The sequence below is a fragment of the Aristolochia californica genome, unplaced genomic scaffold (assembly GCF_029961685.1).
Source record: "Aristolochia californica isolate CCGP_79_NKW_82.1479 unplaced genomic scaffold, dmAriCali1.0.hap1 SCAF_4, whole genome shotgun sequence".
In the NCBI taxonomy this organism is placed as follows: domain Eukaryota; kingdom Viridiplantae; phylum Streptophyta; class Magnoliopsida; order Piperales; family Aristolochiaceae; genus Aristolochia; species Aristolochia californica.
Genome location: NW_027182103.1, coordinates 43,783,922 through 43,798,020, shown reverse-complemented (window position 1 = coordinate 43,798,020; position 14,099 = coordinate 43,783,922). Strand labels below are relative to the sequence as shown.

At 37.2% G+C, this 14,099-nt stretch overlaps 1 protein-coding gene across 1 annotated transcript; it reads right to left on the bottom strand.

Annotated features, from left to right (window-relative positions):
• Nucleotides 1-756: 756 nt before the first annotated feature.
• LOC137962576 (nucleoside diphosphate kinase IV, chloroplastic/mitochondrial-like) lies at nt 757-10,227 on the bottom strand. Its single transcript, XM_068809526.1, has 16 exons — nt 10,192-10,227; nt 9,418-9,490; nt 9,124-9,275; nt 8,932-9,034; nt 8,763-8,845; nt 8,380-8,443; nt 8,139-8,253; nt 6,775-6,929; nt 6,153-6,206; nt 5,299-5,368; nt 3,948-4,082; nt 2,868-2,905; nt 2,690-2,740; nt 1,771-1,938; nt 1,579-1,691; nt 757-1,095 (listed from the first exon to the last, which is right to left on the bottom strand). Exons 3-16 carry the CDS (start codon nt 9,255-9,257, stop codon nt 972-974), a joined length of 1,407 nt encoding a protein of 468 aa, XP_068665627.1. The 5' UTR covers nt 9,258-9,275; nt 9,418-9,490; nt 10,192-10,227; the 3' UTR covers nt 757-971.
• Between the last annotated feature and the right edge of the window lie 3,872 nt (nt 10,228-14,099).

Here is a 14,099-nt window from a genome sequence, read left to right as displayed (position 1 = left end):
CTACTTAAAATTTATCCTATAGAAGGAGGCACATTAGATATCAATCACTAGCTTCTTTCAAAAACTAGCAATTAGAACCAAGTAACGATCCACAACTTCAGCCAAATTGACTGGCCATGAATCTTGTTCTGAGTCAAGCAACCTGAACTATGAGCAAATCTAGAGCAAATCAGGGTCTTAAATTGAGGTAGAATTAGAATCGTCCATTTATGTATATGTTCAATAAATTAGCTTTTTATAGCTCTCATCATGGTGGGTATGTGTATGCATGTGTGTGTATCTAAATGATTATAGAAAGGAATTTTTTATATAAATCATCCAAAACATGGTAGACTCTTTTGAGACAAGATGAGTCGCATCAATACTAAAGAAAGTAAAATAGGCAATTGTTGATAGATAGAAAAAGACGGTGCATGGATGATTGGTGTGAGCAGGTTTCATGATTCATAAAGTCCAAAAACTGAGTGCTAGATTGGTGCTAAAATTAACCTTGTCTGACCAGGAAAGAAAGGGCAGTGACAAGTGAGATGTCAGCTGTCTCATTAAAATAAATTTCTAGAGAAGTTTTCAACCGCACAAATAATTCCAAGGTGGAAGGAAACAATGAAATAGCGAGAAGAATTCCCAGATTCCACTATGAATAGAAACACTCCGCTAGCCATTTTTGTGAAAACTTTTATAAAGCAGGGCAAAGTAATTTTATTTATTGGTGTTTTATAGTAATAAAAACCTCTGAAGCATACTACTCGCATACAATTATTTGAAGAATCTAATCGTGAGCTTCTCGCCCCAACCATTTCAGAAAGCCCTAGCCGCTATCAAATATTCCTTTTCTCTCGCAGAACTACATCTGGAAAATTAATTTATTTGATAAAGAATAATCTATTTTCCTATGAAATTGTCCTAAAGAATGGTGGTTTCATCTATGGAAGACGAACTTGGAGCTTCGCTGATGTTAAAGATAACCAATCTCAGTTAACACCATAAATCCATTTTTCTGCGTTGCTGCTGTAACTAACCAGCTCCTCTGGATGGAACCACAGGTTGATCTCATCTTTAGCAGTCTCAGGCCCATCACTCCCGTGGATGATATTTCTGCAAGCAGGAGATCAATTAAGGGAGAATACCACCATTAAAAGTGTAAAATGTCAGTAAGGAACATGATTGTTGCTTTCAACCCAGAGTAGAAAAGCATTTGACTATATGTACTTCAAATAGCAAAACTTATGTCACAAACACCTTTTAGTTTAGTACAGTTGCAGGACTCACTAAAAGTACGATTGAATTAGAAGCAAGATGATGCCGATCCCTTAATTTGTCGGAAAATCCAGTAGAATAAATAACATTTATAATTTTCTATCTTTGTACACATGCAAGCTATAACATCACCATACTTGGTTCAGTCCAATTTCCATAGGAGATTACTGAATTATATGATTTTGTGTTGAAAAAGAATTGAGTAGGTAGAAGTTATAGCCTTGGTTCATATTAACAATTTTTTTCTTTTCCAGTCTGTCTAAACAGAGCAGAAGAGTATAGACATAAATGGAAATAGTATGAGAATATGTACAAAAATACCTTCCAACAACTACAGCAAGATCACCCCTGATTGTTCCTGGCTCGGATTTTTGTGGGTCTGTGGCTCCTATAAGTTTCCGGCCATATTTTATGACACCTTCACCCTCCCAAACCTGTAATGTGGAGGTGATGTGCTTAGCTAAAGAACTGGTGCAACAGTTGTTTCTGTCAAAAGGCAACCATGCTTTTTACCATGGTAAGAACAGGGCCAGAGCTTAGAAAATCGCATAGGCCACTGAAAAAGGGCCTCTCCTTCAGGTCATGGTAATGTTTCTGAGCAAATTCTTTGGTAGGAACCACTAACTTAATGGCCACAAGCTTGTATCCTTTGCGCTCAAAACGTGAGATAATTTCTGCAATCTGGAATTAAACATGTACTTAATCAAGTGAGTGTGAAGGCAACAAAAAAGAAGCAAATCATTTGGAAATAGACTAAAAAATCAAGTAAATCCAGCAACTGAGAGTAACACCAAAAAAAGCATCTGATCATTCAACTTGTGTGTGAAAGCAGGAAGGCAATTTGGAAAAGTATGTAAATAATTAGACAAACCGATTGGTCAAATTAGTCATTTCATCCTCTCCTATACTCTGTCACTCCCAAGTTCAATGTCCAGTTCAGATTTTTTTCCTTTTTTCTTAATATTAAATGATAAAATAGAAATAATTGCTTGGCCAAAATAAATATATTCATGTAGACATGTATATACGACAGAAAAAAAATGGAAATCAGTAAAAGATTGCAACTTCTTAAAGAATGAAGAAGTCAACAACAAGAATTAATTTCAACCTTTACGCTCACATGTGTGATGCTTCAGCCCAAAACCATTTGATTAGCATATCTAATGTATACTATTTTCGATGAGGCCAGCCAAACTGCCTCTTGTCATAAAACATATATTCAGAATCAACACAGCATGATATTTCAAAAGCTCAAGATCAATTCTGCTCAAAATCTGCACACCGTAACATTTTCATAAGCTTCATTTTAAGAATTTTCATGTGAATCAGTGCATTTAGCCCATGCATTGAGAGAGAGAAAGAGATAGAGAGAAAGATAGCCCGCGGGAACTTTGAGACCACATGAGTCAATTAACCAGGATGAGTGTCTTACCAGTCCTCTTTGGACTCCATCAGGCTTGATAGCTATAAAAGTTCTCTCCATCTGAAAATAAAATGAAGAAAATGATATCTCAAATTGTCATTTGACCTATAAAACCTGCACTCAGATGAAAAAGAAAAAATAGATACAGTAAATAAATAAAACATGTGATTGCATTCAGAGGGATTACCTCAGCAGCATGTGCCTCCTGTTCTTGAAGCATGTATGCTATCAACAAGAACAATTATAAATCAGAAATCAGAGACCTAGAATATTACAAAAATTATGCCCATGCCCTCCAAGCAAAGGTCTCCAACATATACTCAAAACGATTAGGCTGTTGCCTTAAAAGTTAACAGCAATCACAGACTACCCGTCATGGAAGACAGGAATTAACCTCAGCATGCTAAGATTGTAGACCTCAGAAAGGCTTATTCTAAATGTCGCTGATTCCCTTTCTCTGTTTAATATCATGACTTACTGATGTAGCACCTTGGATGTATCTTGGAAGAATTTATTCCGAGAACCTAATAGCACTGCACATGTCTTAGGTAAAGAGACCACTTCTTACCCATCCCTTGTATATGCTCCTACACCTAATTAGATTGAAGGGTTCCATTATTGTAATTTTTTTCTGTTTAATGAATAAAAATTCCAACATCTCAAAATAAAAATATCATGAATTATTTGATAAAAATAGCAGAAAAGAATTCCTGAACACAGAAACAACCATGTGTTGCCGTATAATGAAAGGATCAGAGAAAATGAATGATCATTGCAGGGAAATTGGTGGGAGTAAGAAGATGAATCCTCAAAACTGGAAGGTACTGTCAGGAGAAGTCTAGGTTCACATTCAATTCTAGAATGGTACCCACGCCTTTTATTTCAACCTGTATCATGTAATGGATACATAATTTTGTTGCTGTAGAAGAGGTTGCGAACACCACACTGCCACAACTTGGACAAGGGCTAGGGCCCTCTTCCTTTGCCAGCTTCATCCAATTACCACCCACACAATTTCACTACTCAGACCTTTTACTTTTAATCCATCATTTCCTTCCAGGAGGAGAAATATGCAGCCAACTGCAGACAGATAACAAAGACGCGTGCATACCACTCCTACAATGTGTTTTTTTAATCACACCACTAATGGAATGTTAAGAAGGATGAACACAATAACAACAATAACAAAAATGGGAAAAAAGGATAAAGGGAAAAGTCATTTTTAGAACATTAATATAACAATATAAAAAGAGCTGTTTTAACATACCTGCCCCTGGAAGAACAAGGGCTCCTGAGATCCAGCCATGGGAAGAGTGGTTAGAATCTGCCCTTCCACAGACTGAAGCCACAGAAGAGACCTTTCCCCTGAATAAGGTCGTAGCTGCTCCTACAGCTCTTCCTTCTACAATTTAAGGAATGATCAAGTAAGACAAAGAGGTAAAACGGCAAGCAAATTGGTCCACTCTCATCAAGCATTCCAACTATCAGGCACTGACACTTCAACCAAAATGATTAATCAGAAGAGCCTCAAATGGCAATGTATAACACTAATGTAAATGTTTGCAAAATCATCGATTGCCTAGCGCTGAGGCCAACGAGGTATAGTGTTCTCACTGAGAGAAAAAAAAAAGGAAGAAGGTAAACAGATAAGAGATACTAAAGTTTTGCACAGAATTCAGTGAAGGATCGAGATCCATACTCAATGCTTTATTTTTTTTCCTCCTAAGTCTTTCAACCCAATTTAGTGAGCTTCATTGTACTTAAGAAAAGCGTCATCAAGATTCCATAAACAGGCTTGCATGAAATTGAAGTCCAAACTGCCAAAGGAAGACGAAAATCAGAAGGGAATGAAAACAAAAGCAAAGATATATGGCACATAAACTAGACTGAAAATGACAAGCACAGTATTCAAGGAATAAAATTTTCAATATAAACAGTGGAACGCAGCGGAACCTCTTCTTCATTCCTCGGTTGATTTTTATATGCATTTAGAAAGATCGTCACTTTTTTCTACGACAGAGCAGCAAGACGAAGAAAAAAACGGCGGATAGGTTCGCAGCTAAAAATCTGATAGATAAATAGGAGTTCAGTTAAACTCCACTCTACGGTAGATCAAGCAAACATCGTTAGAAGAATAATTTTAAAATGTAGAAAGAGAAACTGAAAGCAACCAAGCGTATACAAGACCCTGGAAGACAGGGAAAACAAAAGACTTGAAGCACTTTTTGGTCCAAAAGTTGTGGGCATTGGACAGATCTTCCGTCTTTGTGACACAAAAAATGTAAAAACATACCGCATATACCGTATCCAGTTAAGAAAACAAAAATACAACCGTAGAAAAACAGTAAAAGTTAGCAACTTGATGCCACCAAAACCCACTAGGAAAACTTCCACAAATATTTAGCTCACAAATGATAACATACAGCTAAAACCTCAAAAGCAACAGTACTAACGAAAAAAGTTCAGAAGACAAAGGACTCTACAAACTTCACCCCAAAAGCGGGGAAAGTAACATAGACATAACATAGAACAATGATTTACACAAACAGTGACAGAGACGTGAAAAGCCACCGAATGTAGAAGGAACGGCAAATGGGAACGAAATAAAAAAACCTCACCGACAGCGAGAGGCGAGCTTCTGGAGGCGGAAAGGAAAGATCTGAGAGTCCTGGAGGCGGATCTACAGATCTGAGTAGTCATGCTTAAAACAGAGATCTTTTTCTTCGGGCCTGCGGGTGCTGTGCAAGCGCGTTGTGCTTTCCGTGTGAGGGAGGGCGGAGGAAGAGAGTGAGGCTTTAGTAGGGCTTCAGTGCAGCGTGAGGATCTGGTCAAAAGTTCCAAATGGATCAGATCTGTAGTTGGTTATTCGCACGGACTGGAAAGGCGTGGGGAGAATAACCTCTGATTTCTATTTTTCCTTTTTTTTTTATAACATATATTATATATATATATATACACATTTTTTTAATAATCTGTATGATAATTTTTTAAAAATACGGCTTTTAAACGGAGTTAAATGTTGCATTTACAAACAGGTACACTTACTTTTGGATCAAATGATAGAGTTTACCCAAAATTCGGTCCAAATCAAACCTGTAAGGTTTAGACAATCACTTGCATGATCAATAAGCTGTAGGTCACTTTTCCTATGTCAAAATGGATTGTGTGCGTGTACATTTAACATTCAAATTAGTACGGGACAAACAATTTAGAAGACAAAGCTATTGCAATTGGCAAACATTGTTTATCGTACAAACATTTGGTGGCAAAGTGTAATGAGACCAAAACTAGAACGAAATAAAAAAAGAATTGTTGCAGATATCCACTCAGCTATACATTGAATTGTAAGTAGAAGTCAGTAAAAAAATTGACTATACACGATCGGATAATTACATTCAGTGGAATCACAATAAATAAGAAGTTACCAAGGATCATGGCAAGGTCGATAATCGGATGATCCAGTCTTTGAAACAGTATCTGATCCCAAACTGCAATCAGCTCGCAAGGCAGTCAACCATGAGTTTGCCTGAAAGTAGCACGAAGTTTGAGTCATATAAATAACAAGAAAATAATAAAAAAGAAAGGTTGGTGATGAAACTTCTTGCATTTCTTATATTATTAGTGAGTACAGTTCCAAATGAACAATTTTTTTTACCAGAACATAATGATACCAAGTTAGGAAATGTAGTCATACGGAATTAAACATCAGACCCGTCAATTGTACAAGGCAATTATGTAACAGATAACCTATCAATACATAGAATGGGAACCCCGTCCAAGATCTATTGAATCTGTAAGCATCGAACTTTATCCATTTGGTCCCAAATTCCTCTAAAACCTCATTAGGAAGTTCAAGCGCACTAACCGTTAATACCAGCAGAGCCTTTAGTAACTATGAGCAGATTCCATACTACCTAATGATGAACAACTATACTGAAATTAACAAGAAAATATCCCGAAGAAACATAAACTACCCCTCTTTGGAAGGCCTGATGTTAAGGTGTTAACACACCTGTATTTCAGATAGAGACAATTGATCCTGTAATGAATATCCTGTTGTTTGATCTTTCAATGTCTACCCAAGGTTAACTCACCTGTATTTCGGATAGAGTTGAGCACTCGAGCCGCAGTCCATGACAAGTTAGGATATAAAATGAGTATCGAGTTTGTTCATCTTCCTGCAAGAAGCTTGGCAGTTGACCCACTTCAATAACATCACATAACAATGTAGAGTCCTGTGGGCTAAAATCTGCAAAATTTCAATGTGCTAGTCAAATAAGCATGTGTAATCTGAATGTCAAGAAAAATTTCAAACTGCTGCACATGATCAGAGAGAAAAAGTGGCATAAGCCTTTAAGTGAGAGACTTGTTTCGCTTGGATAGACCGTTGTCATGACAAATTGGAAACACAATTGTCAAATATGGGGTGGGACAACAGAAATTAGAGTTTAAGCCCGAAGCCTTAGTAGGCAAACTAGAGAACAAACTAATTCTATCATGGTGAGGGTGGGTGGTTGGGGGTCTCTGCCACTCAGGATGAAACCAAAAGATAAAGTAACTCCTCGACATAATGGACAGGGAAGCAGAGGAGAAATTGGACTCATGCAGTACCTGACCTGGTTAAACTTTGTCAGCGGTTCAAAATATATATGCTCACCCAGTGAATAATCAATAATTAAGTGAGATAAGCACGATATATATCTGACCAGATCACTCAATTGCTTTATATGAATAGAGCAGATTATATTGATTTGAATTTGAGCAGGCTTTGAAAAGATTGGATGTTGAATGAACTTTTTTTTTTTTGATAAAACATGTTGAATGAACTTTAATATACAAAAATCTGTACAGCATCATCAGACCTTGTAGAAGGTCTATCAACGAGGCCTCCACTTAATTATATACAGTTCTGTACTATGTAGAAGGAATTTGTGCATTCATTTCAGACACATTGATTGAACGATCCTATAAAGAATGGATAAGTCTGTACACTGCAACACATGGACAAACCAAGACGAATTATAATGCCATATTACAGAGAATAGTTATATCTGTATTCAACATCCTAGAGCCACTAGAAAAAGAGCTCAGATAACTGATGTTGGTTAAGTCTGCAGACTGCACTTCATGGATAAACCAAGATAAATTATAAATGCCATATTGAAGAGATCAGTTATGTCCCAATTCAAGATCCTAGTGCCGGAAGAAAAAGAGCTCAGACAACTGATGTTGGAACCCTGTGGAAGTTGTCAATGCAGGCAGTTTGAAAACATGAAAGATGTATAACAGATTGCACAAGTAGCTGTAACACCATAATGCAAACATCATAAACAAAAAATAGTTTTCCGATATGAATTTCATTCTGTATTTATTCATTTTTCTTCGTATCGATCACACCATAGCAAGGCATAGATGCATGAAAATAAGCACTAGGAGTAAATAGATGGATTAAAAATACCTGTGGGCTGCAGGTAAAAGAAGATACATGATCCATGGAGAACAACAAAGCGGGAAAGCCAGTCATCAACATCTGTTTCTTCTATGGGCGGTTCTCCTGGTAGTGCAGTCCACCTCTGGCAAATGTTAAAATAACAAGAATATCAATTATCAAAATTTGAAATTTTCATGAACGGAAATTTGGCATTAAACCTTTAGCAATGGTTAAATAAGGGATCAAGACAGTGATAATCAGTTATTACACTTCTGATATACAAATATCCAGCAAGGCGAGCAGATCTTAGAAGTTCATCAAGATGCTCCAACCTGAGTACACAAAAGAATCTCAAATTAGCTTTAAATTGTTTAAACAAGAAGTGATAAAATGGTTAAAAATCTCTCTGGACTCTTTGATGCTTGGAGATCGAGAGAGTGGAAAAGCAGCAACAGATAAAGAAAACAGAAGAATCACATGCATGATGATGAATGAACTAATGAGACGGACTCTCAAGCATCACTAGTTATACGACTAAGAAATCACTTGGAATGCAATAGTAGGTCACAAGCTGTACATCAAAATGTGTACTGGATGATATACTTCACCGATACCCACTTTGATGTTAGGAAATAATCTAAAGAATCTTACTGAGCTTTTACAAGAGCTTCTCTTTCTTCTAAGTCAATGATTTCTGATCTAAGTGACTCCAACTCTGCTGAAGTTAATTGAACCTGCATATCAAAATGAGCCAGTGATGAGTTCAAAAACAAAACAATTCAGTTTAACTCTGATATCAACTAAGACATGCTACACTAACCTTTTCCTCACAGGTGGTGCCAGACCCCCATGGGAGGCCTCGAACATTAAACAACATAGATGCAGCTTTCCTTAATCTTCTTCCACTCAAACGGCTACAAGAGCTACAAAATCATAAACGAAACGTGAGGGAGATTATCGTGGCCAAAGCAAACTCGCCCTAAACACCACTCGATAAGCACAATGAGAACACCTTGAAGAGGAGCCACTTCTTTGGTGCAAGACAATAGAACTCTCCTTGTGAATACCGTTCTCAGCTGGAGTGGGTTCTGGCGACGCTTCAAAATGGTTTGGAAAAACCTTCAACTTGCCAGGATCATCATCCATTAAGTTGAACTGAGCTCTCTGAAGAGGACGTCAAATGATTGGAAGAAATACAATTAAAAGAGTTGAAGCTAATCATTTTACAGCAAGCACATCACAGAGATAAATTATGGAAATACAAAAGGACAAGATAGTGAGACATGCTGGGCAAAATAACGCTTGCCTTGTGTAGCAATCATAAAAACAACATAGTGCAGAATATGCCCACTTTTGAGATCGAACTTCTCCTTCCGGACCTTCAGTAAAAAATAGAAGATGAATTGTTCGATAAGATAACTAAAGTATCTGCATATATCACATAACATATACAGTGACAAGAAACAACTGATTTTGTTTGGAATAAGGCAGGACCCACGTTTGTTCATCACGAATGATATCATATGGCAAAGGAAGAAAACAATTAGAAATACAAAACTTGAATGAAAACATAAGCAAAACTCTTGCAATTCAATTTAAAACCTTCCAGCATTAACTAAACTCTCTCCAAATAAGTAATTCACCGACCACAAGCAAATATCAAGTAAAGAACAATAATAATAATTTAAACAAAGCAATAAAACGACAATCAAACCTTAAGTAACCATAATTCGACTGTAACCTGGTCAACAGACAAGCACAATTGAAATCTACCGCGACATTAATTAACCTGGTCTTGTTCTCGGACAGCTCACATCCAATTCATAATCCAGCAAAACGGCAAATTATAGGGATAAAACACAGATATTGATTCTCTCGTCAATAATACACGATCTGCAAATGATCATAACTCCGGAGCAGGAGGAAAATTGCAGGAAAAAGATGATGATTTAAACCAGAAAAAAACAAATAAAATAAAAATAAAAAAGGAAGCTAACCAGCGACAGGAAACCTACAAATGACGCAACAAAACACAGTAGAAAACTGTCAAACGCCTAGCAACTTCCCAGGAAACACACACCTGTGCTGCAGTCATTTGGGGAGGAACCGAGGCCTGGTATCAGCTTCTTGACAGAAGACCTTTAACTGTCGGCCTTTTTATTCTTTTGTGGTCTCGACAAAAAGACTATTTTGCCCTGCTGCTTTACGTCAATTTTTCAGTAAAAACTACAAAAGTCAAACCCTCGCGGGAATCTCATCCAGATCCAATTGTTTTGGTTCTTTAGTTTTTACAGTTTCCTCCTTGAATTGAGATAGATTAGAGAAAACCCCTTGGGAAGCATCAATTCAAACTGCTTCCATTTTTTCTATTGTTAAGAAAAAATAATAATGTGAACATAGTGCATCAAATTATAATTTAATTAGTAAAAAATATATTTAAATTACTCAATATTTGTTTTTTATATTTTTTTTAAGGTTTTTCTATTATTTTTTTAACAATAAAATAGAGACAGTGGTAATGTTGTATATATGACGAATTAAATGAAATATTTTTATAGAAAATATGAATTTTTCAATAAATATAAACATTCTACAATTTAGGTTAAGTTGACTCAAGTTCAGTTCCTCCTATAACAATAGCCACATTTTCCTATAATTTAATACGTGGATATTATACTATTACGACTTGAATTTTTATTTGTTTTTAACAAAATTTAAATTTTCCAATATATAATTTATATTTTATCTTAAAATCCCATTAACACTTATCGCACAATTCCTAATTTTTTTAAATAGTTTAGCATGTATTTTGAAATATTGATTTTTATATTTTATTTAATCTTAAAAAGTAATACTATTTAATGGGTTTAATCTCGTATAATATTTTGATAATATATTTAGTGGATAAGTTTTCAATTTTACCCGTGAGATGTTCAGAAGTTGTAGAGTTTAAAATAATAAAATAATTAAATAAATAATTTAGCGTTGGTAAAAGAGTTTAAAAAATAATAAATAAATGATAAAAATGGACATTTTCCTCTTATTACTCTTATAATTGTTTATAATGTCATGTTAAATTATACTATAATTCCTATTAATTGTTAAAAAATAAAAAACAATTAAATATTTTTTTAAAGTTATTTTTATTGATCATTAATAATTTTTTCTTGCAAATGTGTTCGACGTTGTAGGTCACGAATCATTTAAGTAACAATGAAACTTACATGAATGGGGTTGATCCAAATCATCCTATATCGGTTTTAATTCTAATTGCCGTATAAATGACATCTAATGAAGATCATAAATTAATTTTCTTAATATCATTTTTATTATTTTTTGCTTGTAAAGAAGGATATTTTTTTAATGATAATTAAGATTAATATTATTTTTTACAATGGCCAACATTACATAATTAGATGTCATAGTGATGCCGGACTGGATAGTAATTATCTTGTACGCAAATCAAGCTGAGAATCATGGGAGGAACGCAAAAAATCTACCCTGAAAACGTAGAGAAATCTTCTCTAAATTGATTCAAAATATCAATATCATTCAACAACCCATCCCTAAACCCTAAACAGCCTTTTAAACAAACTCAACGCCCCCGACAAACTGGGGGTGCAACTCAAAATAAAACAAACCCTAACCCTAAGAATTATGGTCCAACCCGGGTTCAATACAATGATCCGACTATGGAACTAACTTCGACTAAAGATCGGATTGAGGACCCGACTACTTACTCAGGATCCGACTAAGGATCCGAATATGTACCCACTTCAGTATTCCCGCCTGCATCATTCTCCGCGGGTTGGAAGGAACTCGCCCTCAGAGTTCACAATAGCTTTAGCGAAACCCAAAAAACAAGGAAGCAAGTGTGGGACAAAAAAAACATTAGAAGTCCTTAAGGGATGTGAGGGAATGTCAGCTTCGCATGCTCAAGCGACAATCCAGGAGGAGGATCCTCTGCCACGTCTCCATGCTCACTCTCTATTAAAACACATGGCAATCGAAGGATGAGTAGGCCTTGCCTATTACGAAGAACACGGCGATCAGAGTGCCAAGGGCGGCCGAACAAAAGATGACATGTGTCCAAAGAGACAACAACACACCAAGCATCATCAACCTACTAATGTGAACCAAGTTAACCTTGACCAATCAACCTTCCTACCTTTATTTATTATTTTAATTGGACTTTAATATTAATTATAGACTAATAAAACAAAAAAAAATTAATTTGTACATTTATAAAGAGCGTTCAAGATTCCATTTTTATGAATCATATATTGAATATACGAGAACCGGGTTGACTCGGAGGGTCCAGACATTATGGTAGCCACATTGTTGTCAACAACTCGTTAAGAACGCGATTTGTTATTTCCCGATCGTGATAAAAACTGGACAGCCTGAACTGTTCCTCCAGAATTTCACGAACACGATTTTATCGAACTACCAAGTTTGATTCACGTCACGCAATCATCTCGCATCTTTCGGGTAAATCCAGCCTTCCGGACCGAGAAAGGCATATCTAATTCCAATACTGTTACAGCAAATCATGACTCGTCGGTCGTTACTGATCTTCCCCAGATTGATCGGAATCGACTACGACCGGAAAATGGGCTCCGCCCAAAGGCTTCGGAACTCAGGAAGCGCAGCGTTCTGGGATCCAGAGTCTGGCCACTGCCGGTACGGGTCACCCAGATATGCGAATTGCGAATCGCTGGAATCGCTGAAGCCGTTTAGAGTGGAACAGGACTGGCACAGGTAGAGCAGTTGACCGGTTGCAGTAGCTGTTTCAACGGCTGTACTTGTCAATGGAACGCGACAATTTAAGGGTGTGGAATTGGAACACACGATTGCGTATCATGGGCATCCTCGTACTCCAGTAGTCGTCGAGGCCCTGCGAGGCTGGTCGGACTGTGCTAGATGCTGTTCTAGCGAGGCTTTTATCTTTGATCCAGTGCCGTTGCTTGTTGCCAGTGACAAAGGCCAGTTATTGCCAATGGTTTCAGTAGCGATTTCTGCGATTTAATAAACCGGAATAAGGGCCGATTTGCTGCGTCCGTAGATAGTATACACAAGGAAGAGGCTTTCCAGACGGTCAAAATCGTCACTGGTCAGCCATTAATTCCAAAGCCACACCATCTGGCGGGAGAAACCTCCGAAATTTGGTATTCGATTTTGATCTATTTCCTTGGTTGAAAGTGGAAACGGATATAGATGGCGCGAAACATGAAGTGATGAAATGATGAAATTCCCATCGGATTGAAGCCCATAAATCTATGCAGGAAGAATGCGGAAAACCGAAACCAAATTAGCTTAGCAAATTTTGTTTTTTCTTCCCCCGGAACAGAAGACAGTCTGCTACGACACTGAAGCAGAGAGTCCCGATCACAGCTGACAACCCACCAAACGAACATATTCAGTTCCGAAAGAAGGAAAACCAAAACTTGATAATTCAGTTCACGCGACATGCAGGTCACTAGTGTGTACCGAATTGGTCGAAGAGAAGTGCAAGTATCGAAAGAATGGGCAATTTTCTTCACTGAAACTCGTCTCGTGGTTGTTTGCGGAAATTGATTGAGATTCGGAAGCACAAAAAGCCGAGACATTAGCAGACGTAAAAGAAAAGCCCTGCGACGCCGCGAGGAAACAAAAGTGGTGTATAACGTAACCATTAACGAGTACCAACCTAGTAGTGTGATAAGTAACAAGTAATCCGTTGCACCAGGCGGGAACATCGAAGACGAGAACTGGCAAGTCCGGAAGGTCCTCTTCTTCACGACAATCAGGAAACAGAAGGGGACGCGTATAATTGTACGCTGCGGCCTGCGGGCAGTGACGGGCACACTGGGACTGGGCATATTAGTCGTAGAAGTTAGAACGAGTTGAACAACTAGTACGTTTCCTTCACTGAACCCCAAAATCTATCTCGCGCGCTCCTTTTCGTTTCCGCTCAATTCGATTGCGGATTTTGGAGCCAAAAACAAA